Genomic DNA, 19727 nt, shown 5'->3' with positions numbered 1-19727 from the left:
GATCCCTTTTCTCCACATCCATGCTAACGCTTGTTTTGTTTTTTGTCTTTTTGATAATAGCCATTCAAAAAGGTAAGCATGGCTTTTGATTTGTAGCTTTGATTTGCATCTCCCTAATAACTAGTGATGTTGAACATCTTTTCTAGGTCTATTAGCCATCTATACATCTGCAAAAATATCTATTCAGATCTTCTGTCCATCTTTAATCTAATTGTTTTTTGTTATCATTGAGCCATATGAGTTCTTTGTAACATTATTACAATAACCAAGGTGTGGAAACAACCTAAGTGTCCACTGATGGGTGAATAAAAAAAAGAAGGTATGGTATAAACCATATGCACAATGGAATACTACTCAGCCACAAAAAGATGAAATATTGCCATTTGTGACAACATGAATGAATCTTTAGGACATTATGCTGAGTGAAATATGATGGAAAAGGACAAAAATCATATGATTTCACTTATATGTGGAATATAAAGCAAAAAAGTAACAACAAAACAAAAAAAAACAAAAAATAAACAAACAAAAAACCTCATAGACACAGATGACAGAATGGTGGTTACCAGAGGGGGAGTAGGGGATGGGGAGAGGTGGATGGGTTAAATGGGGGAAATACCATATATGGTAATGGAAGGAAACTAGACTTCAGGTGGTGAGCATGCAATAGAGTACACAGATGGCAAATTACAACATTGTACACCTGAAATTTATATACTGTTATTAACCAATATTACTGCAATAAATTTAATTTTTAAAAATGTAAAATAAATACAAAGAGGACACCTTTCACAAGTAACTAAAAAAAAAAAAATGTAGTGACCTAGATTCTGATTCACGTGATAACTAAAGAATGAGGGTTTACCCTGAACATGCTTACAGTCAATTATCTTATGCCACCCTTAGGAAATCATTGATCCAGTAAACATACATTGATCACCTACTATGTGCAAAATACACCATTTAAATAGTTTTTTTAGCCCTGTATCATTCACATGTATGTGAATGTGTTCGGTAACCATAAACATCCAATATACATCCACATAAAGTGGCACTCATGCTATTTTCTACTTGCAACAAATACCCTTCATTTTGTATGAAGACGACAAAGGGGAGGAACCCCCTATTTTCCATGCCCGAACAGCTACCGGACACAGAGTTTTCACTTAATGCTCGCAGCTACCCTATGGGGTGTTATCTCCTTTTTACTGAAGTAAGAAGTGTTGAGTAACTTGACCAAGGCCACACAGACTGCACCCAACTCCAGAGCACATGATCTTTCTAAACCCATCCTTAAAGACTCCTTACTGGGAGGACCTGACTGATTGATAGCATTAATTCATTCAACATGCACTTTATCTTAAGCTCTTGAAAAGCCTGTTAATTGACTTTGGATGGTGAACATACAATATAATATACAGGTGATGTGTTATAGAATTGTATACTTGAAAGTTATATCATTTTATTTACCAATGTCACCCCAATAAGTTTGATAATTTTTTTTAAAGAAAAGCCTATTTAACCATACTGGAATTACAAAAAGGAAAGAGAACAAAACTTTCCTATAATAGCTTGTCCTCTATTGCTGATCAAAACAGTTTCACTGAAGGGAGATATCCAAATCTAGAAATTGACTTAAAAAAAAAAAAGTCTGACAAGTATTTTTTGACTAGCCTGAAGTATGAAGTCATGGCCACCCAGAGGGTGGATTAACCAGGCAGTTAGATGCTACTGGCAAACGGGACCAGGGTATGAAAACAGTCCAGTCTTCACTGAAGTGCTAGTCCAGCCTTGTCTTTGACAAAACTAGTGTGCTCAGTCTGAACAATGTGAAAATCCGCACATCTGTTTCTGCTGCTTCGCAGGCATCAGATGACATACTGTAAATGCTGGTGGACAAAAAGTTTCAGGAAGGAGCTTTGGGTTTGTAAGCAAGTTCTGAGCTGCTTACTTCATCACTGAGATCCATTAAAACAAGCCTGCCTGTCAGCAAGCTTCCAGCAAGAACTTAAAAATGGTAATGAAATTCAGGGAAAGAAAACACCAAACTCTTGCATAATCATTTTATTCAAACCCACACAAGTATTCACTTTGTTCTAGTTTATTTTGCTCTTTAATTCCTGGAATTGTTCATTTGGTAGTGTTTGGGGATGGAAGGCTTTCCCCAGAGTTTATCGCATCAACATTTTTGACATGCTTGACAGGAAATCTGTTACTAATTGGAAAATGACTAATTATGTAATTTTTCAGATGTCACTTGCACAACAGCAGACTAGACTTCTAAAGATTTTTAAATCACACGACTTAAGTGAAATCCAAGCTTAGCCTGTTCACATCCCTTCGATCCAGGGGTTATTTGGCTGAACTGGCTTCCTGTTTCAACAACTTGAATACCAACCAACTGGACAAACAGCGCGGTGAGCAGAAGAGGGCCTGCATTCTCCTACCCCTACCCTCCATCCCTGCGGCGCACATCTGGGGCAATCTCCGCGGCCAACTTCCCCGCCTCTCACTTTGGCCCCCGCCTCTCACTTTGGCCCCCGCCTCTCACTTCGGCTCTCCGCTGGTCCAGTCCGTTAGCCCCCTTCGGTGCTCTGCACTGGAGCTTGGACACCGTGGAACGGAGAGGGGTACTCCAGGTGCTCGGCAACCCCCTTCCTCTGGGCGCTGTCCCGGAACCCACTGAACAGGGAGGGAAGTGAGGAGTGACCCCACGCGGGGCCCACGGGGAGCACGGGGTGGGTGCGCAGGTGAGCTCAAGAGACCCAGTCCGTCTGCAGTCCCCCCCGGGGTCGCCCTCCGGAGTTTAGCCGGTGGAGAGCGCAGAGGGTCTCTGCTGGGCACCGGCCGAAGACAGACTCCCAGGCCCAGCAGGGGTCGCGCAAGGGGGCGGCTTACCCGCGACGGCGGCGGCCAGGCACAGGAGCGGCAGCAGGAGTGCAGCCAGCGCAGCCCCCAGCATGACTACGGGTGCGGGCGCCCCGCCGCGCGGCTCGGAAGTGCGGGACGGCCCGACCCCTCCCACCGAACGGCCTGCGGGAGGGGCGGGGGCCTAGATCGCCCAACCCAGGGAGAGATCCCCGCGGCCTGCTGCCAGCTGGAACGGCTCTGCGTCTGCTCAGTAATTTTTAAAAGTTTTCATTTGAACCGAAATAATTTCAGAGTCTCAAAAATGTTGCAAAAATCGTACAAAGAATTTCCGTCACCCCTTCAGCCAGCTTCTCTAATTATAAACATCGTATATAATTCCAGAAACATAATCAAAGCCTGGAAACGATCGCTGGTAGAGTACTAATCTTCAGCTCTTGTGACATTTCGCCAATTGTCCCTCTAATGTTCTTTTTCTGTTCTCAAATCTAATCCAGAATCATACACTGCACTGAAATGGCATGTCCTCTTGGGTCTCCCTTAATGTGGAACAGTTCCTTTGTTACTCTTTGTCTTTCATGATGTCGACAAGTATGAAGAAAGAGCACTGGCCATTTGTTTCGTGGAATGTCTTTAAGGTCCGGTTTGTCTGATGTTTCCTCTTGAGGGGAATTGGAAGAACACGATTCAGGGTGTTTTCTTTTCTGCAAGAGTGCCACAGAAGTGATGTGCTTTGTCCAGGAGGGAGGCGATGTTAATGTGTCACATCAATGGTGATGTTAACTTTGATCGCTTGGTTAGGGTGGTGTCTGCCAGGTTTCTCCTTTGGATGTAATAGCCAGAAACCGTTTCAAAGGCTCCTTCCAGTGGACTATGTCCCTCAGATAACTTTCCTCTGTCACCAGAGTTTGGATTAGAGTTCTTTAAAGTATGTTTGCACAGCTCTTGGAAGAAACCAACCCTGTGGATACTTTGATCTTGGACTTCTAACTTCCAGAACTGTGAGACAATACATTTCTGCTGTTTAATCCAAACTAAACAAATAAACAACAAAACTAGGCTTGCTCTGACGCATTTATAAACTGCACCTATACCTGGAATGGTGAGGGCCGCTGGGCCTAGACAACACAATGCAGGATCCTGGGCCAGGACAGGCTGCTTGTTTAAGCTCTGACAGGGCCTCATGTCATTAGCAAAAGAGTCATCTAAAATCCAGTCTAAACTCAAAATAAAAACACAAATAGCTCAGTTAAAAATGTACAAATGATATGAGCAGATGCAAATAAGGATCTGAAAAGACACTCATCATATATCATCAGAGAACTGCAAATTAATGGAAAATGAGATACTACTGTATACCTATTAGAATGACCAAAATCGGGAACACTGACAACACAAAATGGTAGTGAGGGTGTGAAGCAAGAAGAGCTCTCATTCACTGCTGGTGGGAATGCAAAATGGTGCAGCCACTTTGGGAGACAGTTTGGCAGGTTCTAAGAAAAATTAAGTGTACTCTTAACATGGATTCAGCAATTGTGCTCCTTAATAGTTACACAAACAAGTTGAAAACTTACATAAACACAAAAAACTACATACGGATGTTTATAGCAGCTTTATTCATAATTGCCCAAATCAGAAAGCAACCAAGATATCTTTCAATAAGTGAATAAATAAACAAATGGTGGTACATCCATACAATGTTTGTTTGTCTTTTAAAATTCAGTGCTTAAAATAAATGAGAATTCAGCCATGAAAGACATGGAAGAACCTTATGATGCATTGCCAAGTGAAGGAAGCCAGTCTTAAAGGGCTACATACTGTATGATTCCAACTATATGGTGCTTTGGAAAAAGACAAAATTATAGCAATGGTAAAAAGATCAGTGGTTACCAGGAGTTGGTGGGGGGCGGACAAGGAGGAGAGGAAAGGAGGCATGAACAGGGGGAGTGCAGAGGATTTTTAGGTCAATGAAACTATTCTGTATGATACTGTAATGGTAAACACATATCATTATACATTGTAAAACCCATAGAAGGGGCAACACAAAGATGAACTGTAATGTAAATGATAGACTTTAGTTAATACTGTATCAGTATTGCATCATCAATTTTAACAAAAGGTAATACAATAATGCAAGATGCTAATAATAGGGGAAAGGGGGGAGAGGTAAGGAAGTATATAGGAATTCTGCACTTTCTGCTCAAATTTTTAATAAACCTGAAACTCCTAAAATAACAAAAGTTTAAGTGTAGCCCTGGCTGGCGTAGCTCAGTGGATTGAGCACGGGCTGCGAACCAAAGTGTCACAAGTTCTATTCCCAGTCAGGGTACATGCCTGGGTTGCAGGCTATGACCCCCAGCAACCGCGCATTGATGTTTCTCTCTCTCTCTCTCTTTCTCTCTCTCTCTTTCTCCCTCCATTCCCTCTCTAAAAATAAATAAATAAAATCTTAAAAAAAGCAAACATTTAAAAAAAAAAGTTTAAGTGTTTTAGAAGGAAATCAAGCCTAATCCTTTCCTATCCTTTCTAGCCCTTTCTGTGCCTGTGATAGTCCAGTCTGAATGGAACGATTACACAAAAGAAATCTGACCAATGGGGGTCTGTAAGGAGAATCATAGAGTGTTAGAAGTGGTAGAAGCCATTTTCATTTACTGATAAGGAAACTGAGGCCTGAAGAAGGGACATGACGACCCATGGGCACTCAGTAAAACCTAAAAATGTACCAGAGCCCACGTCTTCTGCTGAGCTCTCCCATTTATTCCAGGTTCAGCCCCTTTGCCAAAGGATTAAGATCTGGCTCAATGTATTTGCTTCCATTCTTCTTCTCAGGCTATCAACAACAGGATTATATGCTAAACCCATATCCAAAGTGAATCCTTCCAAAGGTACACCATGTTTTTGTATTCAAAGATCCTAATTCTGGATTCTGCTGCCTTGCTAACTACACAAGGGAAATGAACAGTTCTATGCAATTGTGCAACTGGAAAACTTCTCTTCACCCCCCCCCCACTTCCACCTCAGGCACCAAAATATATTTGTATCCTTGTGGGTTACTTTGCATTAAAATGATATTCAAATAATAGTAAGGTTTACAAAGAACTGGCATCCTAATGAATCAGTTTACTTTAAGCAGATAATCCATTTCAACAGTGTTTTGTTTCTAAGTTGCTTGAACTAAGGAAGGTATTTTTTTTTCCACTGTTAACTCTGGTGGACACTTCCTCATTTTTTATGCTAATATGACAAAATAGACTACTTACTGCCACTGCGTGGAATAACATGGTATTTTATTAAAATCTCTCACGATGATGTCCTACTTTCCAATCATACTGCATAACTTTTACTTTTCTGTCTCTTACACTCCATTTACCCCCTCTTTGACCTCATTTCAGACTCCAGTTCCTTAACTTCATTTTTGCAGGGCTTTCATTTCTTCCTTCTTCATCCAGCCTGGACACCAAGCCCTCTCTTATTCCTGTTATACCTACCTGGCTAACTCTGAAACTGCAGGCTCTTCTTCCTTTCTCTTTTTAAAAATAAAATTGTTTTTCCAGCTTTACTGAGATATAATTGACATGCCATTGTAAGTTTCAGGTGTGCATGTTGACTTGATACACTTAAATAGCATAAAATGATGACCACTTTTATGCTGTCACAGAATTACCACTTCTTTATTTTTTTGTGTGTGTGGTGAGAATATTTAAGATGAACTCTCTTAGCAACTTTCAAGCACACAATGAAGTTTGTTCAACTATAATCACCAGGCTGAATATTGAATCCCCAGAATGTATTCACCTTAAAACTGGAAATTTGTATCCTTCGTCCAACACTTCCCCATTTTCTCCAAGCCCCAGTGACTGGCAACCACCACCCCATTCTCTTTTCCTGAATTCATCTCTTTCAGATTCCACATATAACTGAAGTCATACAGTATTTCTCTTTCTCTGAGTTACTTCACTTAGCACAATGCCCTGGAGCTTCATCTATGTTATTGCAAATGGCAGAGTTTCCTTCTTTCTCATGGCTGAATAATATTCAATTGTATGTATGTATGTATGTATGTATGTATACCACATCTTCTTTATTCATTCATTGATGGACACTTAAGTTGTTTCCCTATCTTGGCTATTGTAAATAATGCTGCGATGAATTTAGGGGTGAAGGTATCTTTTCAAGATCCTGTTTTCATTTCCTTTAGCCATGTACCCAGAAGTGGGATTGCTGGATCATATGGTTGTTCTATTTTTAATTTTCTGAGGACAAGGTCTCATCTTTCTCCTTCACATCTATCTCCTTTTCCTCAACTTGACTGAGGTAACTGAGGACAGAGGGAATCTATTAGTTCTCCTGGTAGTTGTCAGTACAAATATATGGCTTTTAACTTCATCTGGGCCTTGTATGCCCCTTCTACAGTTTTTCTTTTTTATCTTGGTCATTATTCTCTCCCATTCCCCTTATCAGGAGGTATTTCAATTTTTAATTACTCTCTTCAGGTTGAGACCCCATTTGCTACTCATCTTTCCTATCAGGCATAGACAAACTTTTTCAAATACTTATCTGTTCTCACCTTCTCCTCAATGCAGGCTTTACTCTGTGGCCTGAGAGTTTTACTAATTCTTAAGAGTCAGTTTTATCTGACTTTTCCTCTCTATTGTTTAGCAGCTGGAACAATATTGACTTGATTATACATTGTATTAAAAGGGCATTTGGCTAAGGAACCCAAACCCTAGGACTTCTCAGGATGGATCGCCAGCCACTGGGGTCCCTGGGGCCCCATAAGGTCCCTGGGGAAGGCCCCTGGGCTGGGCATGGCTGAGCTCCCTTTTGGCCTGACATAGTCAGGCCTAGATACCTTCAGAGCAAAAACAAAGGGTGAGTCCTCCTCTAGGTCTTTTAGCTCCCTTAGGACTCGGGGTGGGGAAAATGGGATGAAGAGGAAAGGCTAAGAGGAAGACCAGTAACGAGGCTGCTGCAAATTATTCAGGGGATTGAGGGGAGATAAAGGCCTGAAATAAGACAGTTAATAATGGAGATAGCCTCTCTGTGAGAAGTCTGAGGTGAAATTGATAGAATTGTTGGATTAGGAAGATGAGAAAGATTTATGGATGACTTCTGAGTTTCTAACTTGGGAGACAAAGGGAAAGGTGTTTTCATAAAACTGAAAGAAAATATAAGAAAAACTGGTTGGGAAATAGAAAAAAATTTCCAAAATTCTGTTTGTGATTAATTTAGCTTGAAAAAAAGAAAAACATGCAAAGCAAATTTGTTGAGCTGTAGATATTGACAGAATGTTTTAATTTAGAATATACAGGGAGTTAGAGATAACTTTGTACAGATCATAGGTTTCATAGAAAAAATATCTTTAAGATATGGTTAAAATTTGTCTTCTTAAGCAAAATAAAATAGTTACTAATGACAATTAGGCCTTCATTTCTTTAAGGGGGTTTTAGGATTAAATGAACTTAAGGTAAAGGAATCTGAATCTCTTATTTTCCCTATCATAAACCCAGCAGTGGGGTCAGGACTGGGAGTTAGCAACAACACTGCCGTAGTCATCTGCAGAGAATTCTCAGGGAGTGAAAGGATCTTCTTGCTCTAGGTAGGATCAGGGAAGGGAACATGCCGTGTGTGGGGGTAAGGGGGAAAGAAAAGGGTGACCACTGTTACCACTTCTGAATTTGTCTACTACACCTTGGTCATTAGGTCTATTTGCTTATATTTTCAAATGCTTGGTTTTGAGAGATCAATTTTGTCAGATCACACGTGGGAGTTGGGTAAGTTAGGGAAGACTGGAAAAGGCTGTCTGCAGTTCTCCTGACACATCTGAATAGGAGGAAATGGGAAGGGAACGCCCTATAGGCCATGTTGAGAAGGACTTTCACGTAGATTGTCCAGTGGGAGTTGGAAATATGAATGTGGAACTAGCTATCTGAGCTATTGACTTAGAAGAGGTTGATGAATTCCTTGGGGTGAGAGGTAGTGGACAAGATCTCCTGAGGGGAGGACAAAGAATGAGAAGTAGATCATAAATGGAATTTCTACTGATCCAATAGCTAAAACACATGCTGATTCAGAGGAATCTGAAAAAGAGACTAAAATCAAACATTCAGAAACGTAGGATTATATTTATTTTTTAATTGTTTCTTAAAATTTTTTAGAGAGGAAGGAAGAGACAAAGAAGGGGAGAGAAGCATCATGTGTGGTTGCCTCTCACAAGCCCCCTACTGGGGACCTGGCCTGCAACCCAGTCATGTGCCCTGACTGGGAATTGAACTGGTGACCCTTTGTTTTGCAGGCCAGCATTCAACCACTGAGTCACACTAGCCAGGGCAGATTATATTTATTCTTTAAAAAATACACACAGAATCTAAAGGATGCCTTGCTTTACAATAGCTGGTCACTTTATTTCTTATTATACTATATACCTAACATGATAAAGCCCAATCTTGAAAAATTTTTTTAAACAAGAATCAACACTTTTTTTAAATTCATTTTTTATTTTTGATTTTTAGAGAGAGAGGAAGGGAGAAAGAAACAGAGGGAGACAATCATCAATGTGAGAGAGAAACATTGATTGGCTGCTTTCCGTACATTTCCTGACCAGAGACTGAACTTGCAACCCAGGTCTGTGCCCTGATCAAGAATCAAGACTGTGGTGACCTTTTGCTTTGCCAGATGACTCCCAACCAACTGAGCCACACTGTCTGGGGTGGATCAACAACACTTTTACTTATAAAGGCAAATTTATTGCAGCATAACTACTATATATAGCTGTACTTTTCCCATCAAGTTGGTTTAGTTCTTTGAAGAAAGTCTTCCCCCTCCCCAGGCCTCCTCCACCCCCAGCCATCCTGAAGAAAGTCTTAATACCTAAAATTGTACAGATTATAAGGCTAGAGTACTAGTCTAACAAATTCAGTAAAAAATATTTTAGAACAATTATACTATAGTTTGACTATACTGAAACTGTCTTAGATAATTATTTACAACTTCATCATAGTATAAACACTCTAAACTTTAAAACAAATCTATGGATTTTACACAAAAATATTCTAAAATACAAATATAAGTTAAAAACTGAATAAAACATTCACCAGGTCCAGTGGAAATTATTATTAAGAATATATTCTAGGTGGTAAAATTTAAAGTGATAACCACAAAACAGTGTTTCCTTAATCATTCATGGTTTTAAATATTTTGGTAGTAATCACAAAGTTTAGAATTTCATTGTACAATTTTCATGTTTATAAATACAAGATACATAATTTCTTTTACAGACCACTTCTCTTTAGCTCATGTAAAAAGTCAACAATGTAATAAAAATTTCTTAGTCAAAAAGCTGATATGCCATATAAAGTATATAAAGTATAAAATTTTAAAAAACTTTTAGCCTATTCCCTTTAAAAAGGAAACAGGTATACATTGTGCGTAAGGAAAGACAAAAACCACACTGCTACATGGTATTTGATGAATCTAATAACATTCTCATTCTTTAGAAAAATACAAAGTACTAAATCTTTTTTAAAAGCCACATTCTGAGCCCTGGCTGGCGTAGCTCAGTGGATTGAGCGCCAGCTGCGAACCAAAGTGTCAAGGGTTTGATTCCCAGTCAGGGTACATGCCTGGGTTGCAGGCCATGACCCCTAGCAACCGCACATTGATGTTTCTCTCTCTCTCTCTCTCTTTCTCCCTCCCTTCCCTCTCTAAAAATAAATAAAATAAAGTCTTTTAAAAAAGCCATATTCTTATGAATAATTATGGGCAGAATAAAGCTTTCACATTTAAATAATTTTGGCATAATATATATATAGAATACTAGAAGAAGCATCTTGCCAAAAGGTATCATTTTGCTGTGTAAAAAATAAGCATGCCTCTCATTTAATAATTTTCCCCAAATGCTACAAATGGCATTTTAAAACATTTTATTTATTTATTTTTGGAGAGAGAGGGGAAGCGAGGGGGAGAAACATTGATGTATGAGAGAAACATCGACTGGTTGCCTCTCACCCCCCCCCCCCCCCCACCCCTGCCGCCCCATGGGAACCTGGCTCACAACCCCGGCATCCAACTGCCATTGGGTTTGCAGGAAGACACCCAACCCACTGCACCACACTAGTCAGGGCTATAAGTGACATTTTGAAATGGTGTTGATATTACTTTCAGTTCTGTTTTTACCTTGAGGTACTAATTTTGCATTTAGCCAGAACTTCATAAAAATTAAAAGGGAGATGTGTGACCTAATAATATGCCAATTTAAATTTTCTGAGAAATTGTGTTAAAGTGTCATTAAAACGTACATATTCTAGTTACCTACCACACTCTTACAGGGAAAATGTACATTAAAATTATTGCTCTATGAACACAATTTAGACTTCAGTTTCAGCTTTGATTCCTTTCCATTCTGTTAAGTAGAGTTATAAACATGGCATTTTTGGATAATTAAATGTGGATACTGGAATAACAACTAGACAATTAAAAAAGTACTTAAGATTTGTATTTTGGAACAGAGTAAATACTGACACTGGGAAACTTTTAAATGGCTCATTTTTCCTAAAATGTTAGTGCAAATTAGCAAACTTTTAGAAGAATTTAGTCATGGAAAGAAGGAAGCATAATTTCATCTTCATTCATTCCTTTTTCATATCGAACTGGAGAGAAGCCTGCCCAGGGCAAACGGTTCTTTTTGGAGAGGAACCAGATCAGTCCTACGATGAGAGCTAAGATGACTACCACAGCAACCGCGACACCTACTCCTCTGTAATCAGCACCTGGAAGAGGGAAAGGTTTGACATTGGAGGATCATTATTGATTCTATACGTTTGGCTGTGCGTCACATAAGTGAAGCCTGTGCAAAAATTAGATGCAGTGAATAGCTGATTGTTTCACAGCATGAACACAGAATTAAAAAATCACCATCAAACACCTTAAGTGCTTTTCCACCCAAATTTAAGTGTTCCCTTTCATTCAAATCCTCTTCACTGGTATAGCAATTTTCTTCCAAAGAAGCCAAAGCACTGTCACTTTTCTCACTTCACTTCTCATCACTCTGTTGAGAATATTACTCTCAGTAAATTTTCCCTACTTTAATGGCAAATTGCTAAAAGCTGTAAATTTCTGTGCTTGACTTACCTAGAGCCAAATAAAAATATTATTTGCCTTAAAATGATTTAAACCTTTGGAATGACCTCAGTTCCTAGCTCTTCGAATGCTGTCCCTGGCCCCTGTCTGCACGCTGCCAACATGGACACACTCTGTCCCGTGGCTTCACTGTCACCTCTGTGCTGACCTCCCTTCTGTCTCAGATGTCCAACAACATACCATACACCCATATGGATATCTCTTCTCCAAATGGATAGTTCAAAATGGCCCAAACAGAACTCTAGGTTTACACCACCCTAACTCTGCTCCCAGTTGTTTTCCATTCTACTCAGGATAGACCCAAACTCCTGACACTTGTTTCCAGAGCCCTAAGTCCCTGACCCTGGCCCACCTTCCAGCTCTTCCCTGAGTGCTCATTGAGACTGTTCTGCCTTATGTTCTTTGCTGCAACTGGTACTTCTGCCTGGTGAGCCTCTTCCCCTGATATTTTCTGGGCAGATCTCAGCTTCAGTGATTCCTGCTCTCAGGCGTCTTCCCTAATAACCCAATCTAGCATGGCCATCCACTGGCTCTTGATCACATAGAGTGTACAGCTATTTGATATTTTCCTCTCTTTTAATATGAACCTGCTTGGTTACTATCTGTCTTCCTCCATCAGATTGCAGATGAAGAAAAGGTTATTGTATTGTCTCGTTCACAAGGGCACCCCAGCACCTAGAAAAGGGCATAATGTAGAGAGCCAAAATATCTGCTGAATCAATAAATAACTACATAAATACTGATGACCTAGAACTGGGGCCTTATCTTTGATATTTGTACACCAAAATGGACACTTTCGTGCCAGACCTTTAAAAATGTTGCTGTGAAAAAATTTAGAGCCCTTTTGCTAGAAATGAAGTTTTCAAGATTTTTATGATTATTTTACATATCAGCTCATGATGAAACATAAGCTTAAATCATGATTTCCTATTGAAACCCAGGTTATTTCAATTAATTAAATCAAGTTTTATAATGTTTTTAACTTAATCATGAGTTTTAAGGGAATAAGGAGAAAAATACATCTTAAGAACATTTTAAAGAAACCACCCCTCTAATATGCTGGCAGCTTCTGCTTTTCTTAAGAAAGAATGGTACAAAATTTAGACTTTCAGTCATTTCTTCTGGAAGTCCTAGGCACTTGTGATCTATTCTATTTTTCCAAGGGAATGACTCTCTATGACTTAAGATTTTTAAAGTACATATTAAGTACTAAATACTTTAGGAACAAGTACAAAACTTCATATTATTAAATTGTACACTTATTTCCTAACTAGTTCTGCAAAAATGTTTCTTTAAGGATAGGTTGCACACTTACCCAGAGGAACTTTGCAGACAACTCTTCCATAGCCACGTGAACATTCAACTTGTATCCAAGTTTCATTTGAAGCCAACAAAATGCTACATTTTCCACCATTGCTTTTATGCTTATTTTCCCATTTAGCAAATGTCACTTTTGATCCATCTAACCAATTCCAAGATTGACCTAAAGAAATAAATACAATTATGTTTCTTGCCACTAAAGTACTAAGGTAAAAAGATGTGTGACTCATACAATGTTGTGCCACTACTTAAAACAAAATTCATTAAAAGTGAAAAAATTTTAAATCAGTCCATCAGTTGCACTAGTCACATTTTAAGTGCTCAATAGCCACATGTGGCTAGTGACTGCTATATTGGACAGATACAGAACAATTTCACCTTTGCAGAAACTTCTATTAGACAACACTGATATAGAATGCAGTGTTTTCATTACAGTGCAGAATCCTTGCACATTTATTGTGTGAGAGACAGATTTCTAAAGACCTGGATCTCCCTCCCTCTCCCTCCTGCAATGAAAAAATTCCTATCATTAAAGGTATGCTGGTGGGGAAGAAGGGTCCAGGAGGGTCTCCCCACCATGACTCCATCTTTATTTTCCAGCCAAGGTAGCGCCACCTTGTGGTGGTAGTGTAAACACAATTTACAATTGATAGATGGTCAGCTTGGAATCCAATCTCTTTTTGACAAGTACGTAACATTTCGGAATTCACGTTTATTTCAGATATTTAGAATTAAACTTTACATAAAATGTGAGACAGACTTCCTATTATTCTATTGCATGTGTACCCTGAATTCATTCTTTATCAATTTCACTCAAACCCTATACTTCTTATTCCTTATGGAAAAATTCTTCCACAGATCTTTTTGAATCAATTCTTTGCAATCTTACTAAGCTAGTTTGAAAGAAATTACTATGAAGATTTAATTTTTCTTTATGGTAAAGTGTTCCAACAAGAAAGGAAACAAGAAGAAGAGAACTTTCTGAATAAACAGACGTATAAGCTAGAAACCCTCCGGGAGATAGGCAGGAGAATTCTAAGGGAAGTAAGTGGCAGAACCTTTGAAGCAGAATGGGGGACACAGATATTGCTGGGGAAGAAAAAAATCCTGTTGATCCAATTATCTTCAATCTCTAACAAATTCAGTTGGCTTCAACTGGTTTTCTGTTTCATTAGTATTTTCCATCATTATTAATAAATTACTTATTCATTAGGAATTTATAAGCCTGCAAAACAGCCAGCAGACCTAGCTTATTCATCAATAAGAAGCATTTGAGTTAGAAACCATTTGACATTCTTAGCAAGGCTGATTTGGTGTTTAAGACAAGTTAGAACTCCCCTTGTATGCTGCGTACACAGAGATGTCACTTACCGGAAGGATGCTGAGATAATCCAAGCCAAACTCTCATGGTAATATTATTATTTTCCCTCATCAGTCTGCTCACAAATTTATTCTCATCTTCATCCTTTATGGTAACAATAGCTGCAGAATGATCTGTTGAAGGAAAACAATCCCAAACAAATTAACTTTATGTAAACTGCGTTAGTGGTTTATTCTCAATTAGCCATTTAAAAAAATTTCATAATCAAGATCACTGAAAATTCAAACTTTACACAGAGAATATGTTAAAAATCTGATATGTCAGATATTTAAAAGTTAGAAATATTTCTGATATAAAGTTTACATAAAGAAATTTTTTTTTAAATTTCAGAGGCGTCTAACCAGTGAGACTTTTGTGTATGAACAGCCTGTCATAAGAAGTGGGGTATGTGATGGTAGAAAGATGTATTTCCCTATAGATTTTTAGCACTCTCTCTTCAACAACAATTTTTGCATGAATTTATTTTTGTTAAAAATTAAGTCAAATAGGTATGGGATATTGGGGACCACTAGCCTCTCTTTCAAAATTATTTTATACATATGTGCATTTGGTCATGCCCATTTGATCATCCTAAATATAGTATGGAATTGAGAGAGTGAATATTCTTGAAGTTGGGTAGGTTGCCCTTAACCCACAGAAAACATAGTGCTGTCACCAGCATCAGGCAAGGGATGGAAATAAAATAATAACTAGACTCGGACATCAATCCTAAATGGAATCAAACAGTTTTCAGAAGCAACAAGCTCCTGACTCTTCTCCAACACGGGGGAGAGTCAATCATTGCTGCTCTCTAAAATATTCAGTTTTATCTGAAGAGAACAGTCCTGTTCCTTATCCTATTCAGGTGATGTGAGCCATTGCTATTGCAGAATAGTTAACAGCCCGTGTTTCTTTGATTTTGTGACCCTGGTCACACTAAGCTTATTTATTAGTAACTAAGTAATGGAAAACCAACAATTTTGTGTTTACTACCTAACCAAGTTTATAAAAAATTTACTTCTTGATCCCTTCATCCAAGCGTACCTAGCTATATTTAAAACCATTTTCCTTCATAGTATTTTAACATAACAATTCACTTAGCAATTTTTATTCTACTTCCACCCACTTACTTTTATTTTCCTTGTACTTATTCTTAGATTCATTATTTTTAATGGCTGTTCCAATATTCCACTGAGGTCATATATCATAAAATATGGACCCACTTTGCCACCACTGGGTAATTAGGTTGTAAAGCTGTTATAAAAAGTGAGTGCTAGGTCAGCCATGGTATCACCAGGGTAAATGCCTGATACTCTACCTGCAATGTAGCATCAAACACATTTTTGACGTAAGGTACAATATTTTCATTTTCATTTATTAGAACATAATCCCATTGTAAGTAGAGGAATATCAGCATAAGAATGTAGTAACTTTACCAAACAGGGGAACATTCTAACCCTAATTTATATATTTCCATCAACTGCTATTAAATACATAATACTCTAAAATATATAAATATATATAATCATCATTTCAAATTATTTCTTACAAAAACTCCAATGATTAAAACATTGAGTGAAATAAAATCAATGAACTTTAACTCACCAAGTGCTGAACAAAACTGCTTGGCTTCCGAGAAACTGTGCAATGCCTGGTCAGATGCGTAGCAGTGGCCCTTGTACTGGACCCACTGCGACCCGTTGGCTTTTGGGCATCTCGAGGAGTATGTTTGAGAGGATGCCTCTTTAGCTATAAAATGTAAGACAAGTGTAAAAATGCACAGAAAAAGATGACCGACTTTAAAAACCTCATTAAATGTTCCCATTTGAAACTGGTTCCTGAGGTTAAGAAGCATTCAACTCAATACACACACCAGAGAAAGCTATAGCTCATACTCTGGGAGTATATATTTTGATTAGCTTTTTGGAATATCATTTTTTAAAAAGATTTTGTTTATTTATATTTAGAAAGAGGGGAAGGGAGGCAGAAAGAGAGGAAGAGAAACATCCATGTGAGAGACAAACATTGATCGTTTGTCCTTTGCATGCCCCCAACTGGGCGCCTGGCCTGCAGTGCAGGCATGTGCCCTGAGTGGGAATAGAACTGGCGTTCTCTCGGTTTGCAGGGTGACACCCAACCCACTGAGCCACAGCAGTAGGGCTGGAATACCATTTTTAAAACTTGGAAGATAAATGAAAGTACTTGCCCCTCTAAGGTGGATTTAGACTAAATAAAAAACAAATGTAACAGCAATAGGAAAAGCAGCAAAGACAGGCTAGGCAGGCCTGTAACTACTTTGAAATAATAATTAAAATTCTTTTTTTCTTTGGATTCCTTTTTATTTTGATAATACAAAATAGTTTTACCTTGTCATAATCAGAACTACTTTAAAAAATCACAGCCACAAGTGAAAATTTGGTAATGTATTTACAAAATGCTATCCGTCATCAAAGAATAATTTGTTTCAAGCACAAAAAGAGTAGGTGTAGCTTCTCTGCTTTTAAAAACTTCCCTGGTTTTCATTTAAAATATTCAATTTTTAATTGGGCTACATAAGACAAGAAGCCTGTGTAACAAAGCCTGTGCCTCGTAACACGATTCTAACCTGCACAGAAAAGAGTGTGAGAACTGGAAAGTAAGTTTTCAGCATCCTACCGGGGGTACAGGCTATCGGAGTTAAGATGAAACCTGGGGTGGTCAGTGGCCCCACGCAGCCTATTCCTGTGTATGTATTACATATGGTCTACATGTCTCTCAGTTACTGAAGCCTTTTCCTGCTTTTCCCCTCCAATCTCAGTTAGCTAGAGCTCTTATTTTGGGTCCCTGTGATTCCAGAAGAATGACTGCTGCCATTTTCTTCCTTTTCAAGAGGTTTTCTACCCTGGCTGTTGTGGCTCAGCTGGTTGGAGTGTCATCCCATAACCGCAGGGTTGCGAGTGAGATCCCCCATCAGGGCACATATCTCGGTTGCAGGTCAGCCCCTGTCCCAGCATGCACAATCCCAGGTTCAGATGCTTACGGGAGGCAACCAATTGATGTTCTTGTCTCTCCCTTTCTCCCTCTCTAAAGGCAATGAAAAAACATATTCTTGGGTGAGACTAAAAAAAATTTTTTTTAAGACAGACTTTCTGACTGCTCTTAATTCCTTCTTTTGCTTCTCCATCTCCTGTCTCTCTAGCTGGGCTTGTTCTTCTTTGAGCTTTAGTTATTTGATTGGCTTTTGCCTCCATTCTTCCCGTTAATGCCCTTGGTTTGAGCCATAAGTCTGATTTTAAAAAAAGATTTCATTTATTTATTTATTTTTAGACAGAGGGGAAGGGAGGGAGAAAGAGGGAGAGAGAAAGGTCAATGTGTGGTTGCCTCTCATGCACCCCATACTGCGGACCTTGCCCAAAACCCAGGCATGTGCCCTGACTGGGAATTGAACCAGCAACCTTTTGGTTCACAGGCCAGAGGTCAATCCACTGAGCTACAGCAGCCAAGGCATGAGCCCTAAGTCTTCATTCAGTTTGACAGTTGATAACTCCTGGGTAAGTTTCCTAATGAGTGATGATCAAAGTTCATTGCCAAATTCATCTGTAAAGTCTGTAAGACTTGTGACAACTCTTTGTTAACACTGCTGATGGAGGAAGATGTTCCTTGTGAAAATATACTGCTGATGACTCCTTTGTTGCACAAGGCAATGATGTGTGTTGCTTCATTAGATGCAAAACACATTAAGCATTGGCTACCAATGCATGGCTAAGGCTGGTGGACCTTTCTGAATGGCTTGGCTTTTAGTAAAAAGTTTCTTCTTATACTCGGAACATATGGAGATACCTCATCTTCAAAGTCTCTTTATTTCTAGTCCACTCTGCATCTGGGCTGTCTTAGGCTGAATTCATTTTCTTTCTTTACTGCTACTCATGGAGTTTTATTTTCAACTTGTGCAATTTTTTTTCTGCAAGGGTCAGCACTGAGGTAAGTTTGTTATATTTCTTTTTAAGAACATTTAATTTTTTTTATTGTGGTAAAATACACATAACTTAAAATTTACCATTGTAATTATTTTAAGTGTGCAGTTCAGTGGCATTAAGTACATCTGCATTATAGAACCTCTTCATCTTGCAAAACTGAAACTCTGCACTTATTAAGTAATAACTCCATATTCCTTCCACTCCTTTAGTAAACACCAATCTACTTTCTGTCTTTATGAATTTGAAAGTTATAGGTGCCTCATATAAGTGGAATCATATAATATTTGTCCTTTTGTGAGTGAGTTATGGTTCTTCAAGTTTCATCCATGTTGTTTTATGTGTCGGATTTTTTCCTTTTTAAGGCTGAAGAATATTCTATAATATGTATATACCACATTTTTGCTTATCTATTCCTCCGTCAGCGGACACATGGCTTGCTCCTACCTTTTTCAGTATTGCGAATAATGCTTTTATAAACATGGCTGCACATATTCTGTTCAAATTGCTGCTTTCATTTCTTTTGGGTTTGTACACAGAAGTGGAATTGCAGGATCATATGGTAATTTTATGTTACATATTTAGAGAAAACACCATTTCCACAGTGACTACACACCATTTTATATTCTCACAAAAAACACCCAGTAGTTCCAGTTTCTCCACATCTTCACAGACACTTGTTTTTTCCTTCCTTCCTTGCTTTTCTTTCCATTTCTTCTTCTCCTTTTCCTTCTCCTTCTCTCTCTCTCTCCCTCCCTCCCTCCCTCTCTCTCTCTGTCTCTGTCTGTCTCTCTCTCTCTCTCAGGCCCAGTTTTATAAGTTATCTCTTGTATCAGTTTCCCAGGGCTGCCATAATAAATGGCCACACACTTGATGGCTCAAAACAACAGAAATTTATTTTCTTACAGTTTTGGAAGCTAGCAGACTGAAAATAGGGTGTTTCTTTCTGGAGGGTCTGAGGGAGAATCTGTTTTGTGCATCTTCTATTTCTGGTGGCTGCCATCGAACCTAGGCTTGTAGCTGCATTGCTGCAACTTTGCCTCTGTCGTCAGGGCCTGCTTCCCCTGTGTGCCTCCTCTCCTCTTACA

General features: G+C 38.8%; 1 protein-coding gene and 1 long non-coding RNA gene across 6 annotated transcripts in view; one reads left to right on the top strand and one right to left on the bottom strand.

Moving 5' to 3' along the window:
* The window catches only part of LOC114494221 (CD302 antigen), a 148937-nt gene that overhangs the window by 43121 nt on the left and 86089 nt on the right, over window positions 1-19727 (bottom strand). For 2 of the 4 annotated variants that reach the window (XM_028509161.2, XM_036023422.1), the window contains exon 1: window positions 2899-3045. In XM_028509161.2, the coding sequence (XP_028364962.1) occupies window positions 2899-2962 (64 nt within the window). In that variant the 5' untranslated portion in view covers window positions 2963-3045. Of the gene's footprint in view, window positions 1-2898; window positions 3046-11412; window positions 11637-13321; window positions 13490-14697; window positions 14821-16291; window positions 16436-19727 lie in introns of those variants that run through there. The other 2 variants (XM_028509160.2, XM_036023423.1) reach the window with 2 other exon arrangements.
* LOC118500098 lies at window positions 37-9431 on the top strand. Of its 2 annotated transcripts, none has more exons than XR_004902629.1 (3): window positions 37-72; window positions 1866-2017; window positions 9381-9431. It is a non-coding gene; the product is annotated as an uncharacterized LOC118500098 (long non-coding RNA). The 2 variants fall into 2 exon arrangements; XR_004902628.1 differs by lacking the exon at window positions 9381-9431 and adding an exon at window positions 2251-2534.

Source organism: Phyllostomus discolor, chromosome 4 (genome assembly GCF_004126475.2).
Source record: "Phyllostomus discolor isolate MPI-MPIP mPhyDis1 chromosome 4, mPhyDis1.pri.v3, whole genome shotgun sequence".
Lineage (NCBI taxonomy): Eukaryota > Metazoa > Chordata > Mammalia > Chiroptera > Phyllostomidae > Phyllostomus > Phyllostomus discolor.
This window is presented reverse-complemented; position numbering and strand designations above follow the sequence as displayed.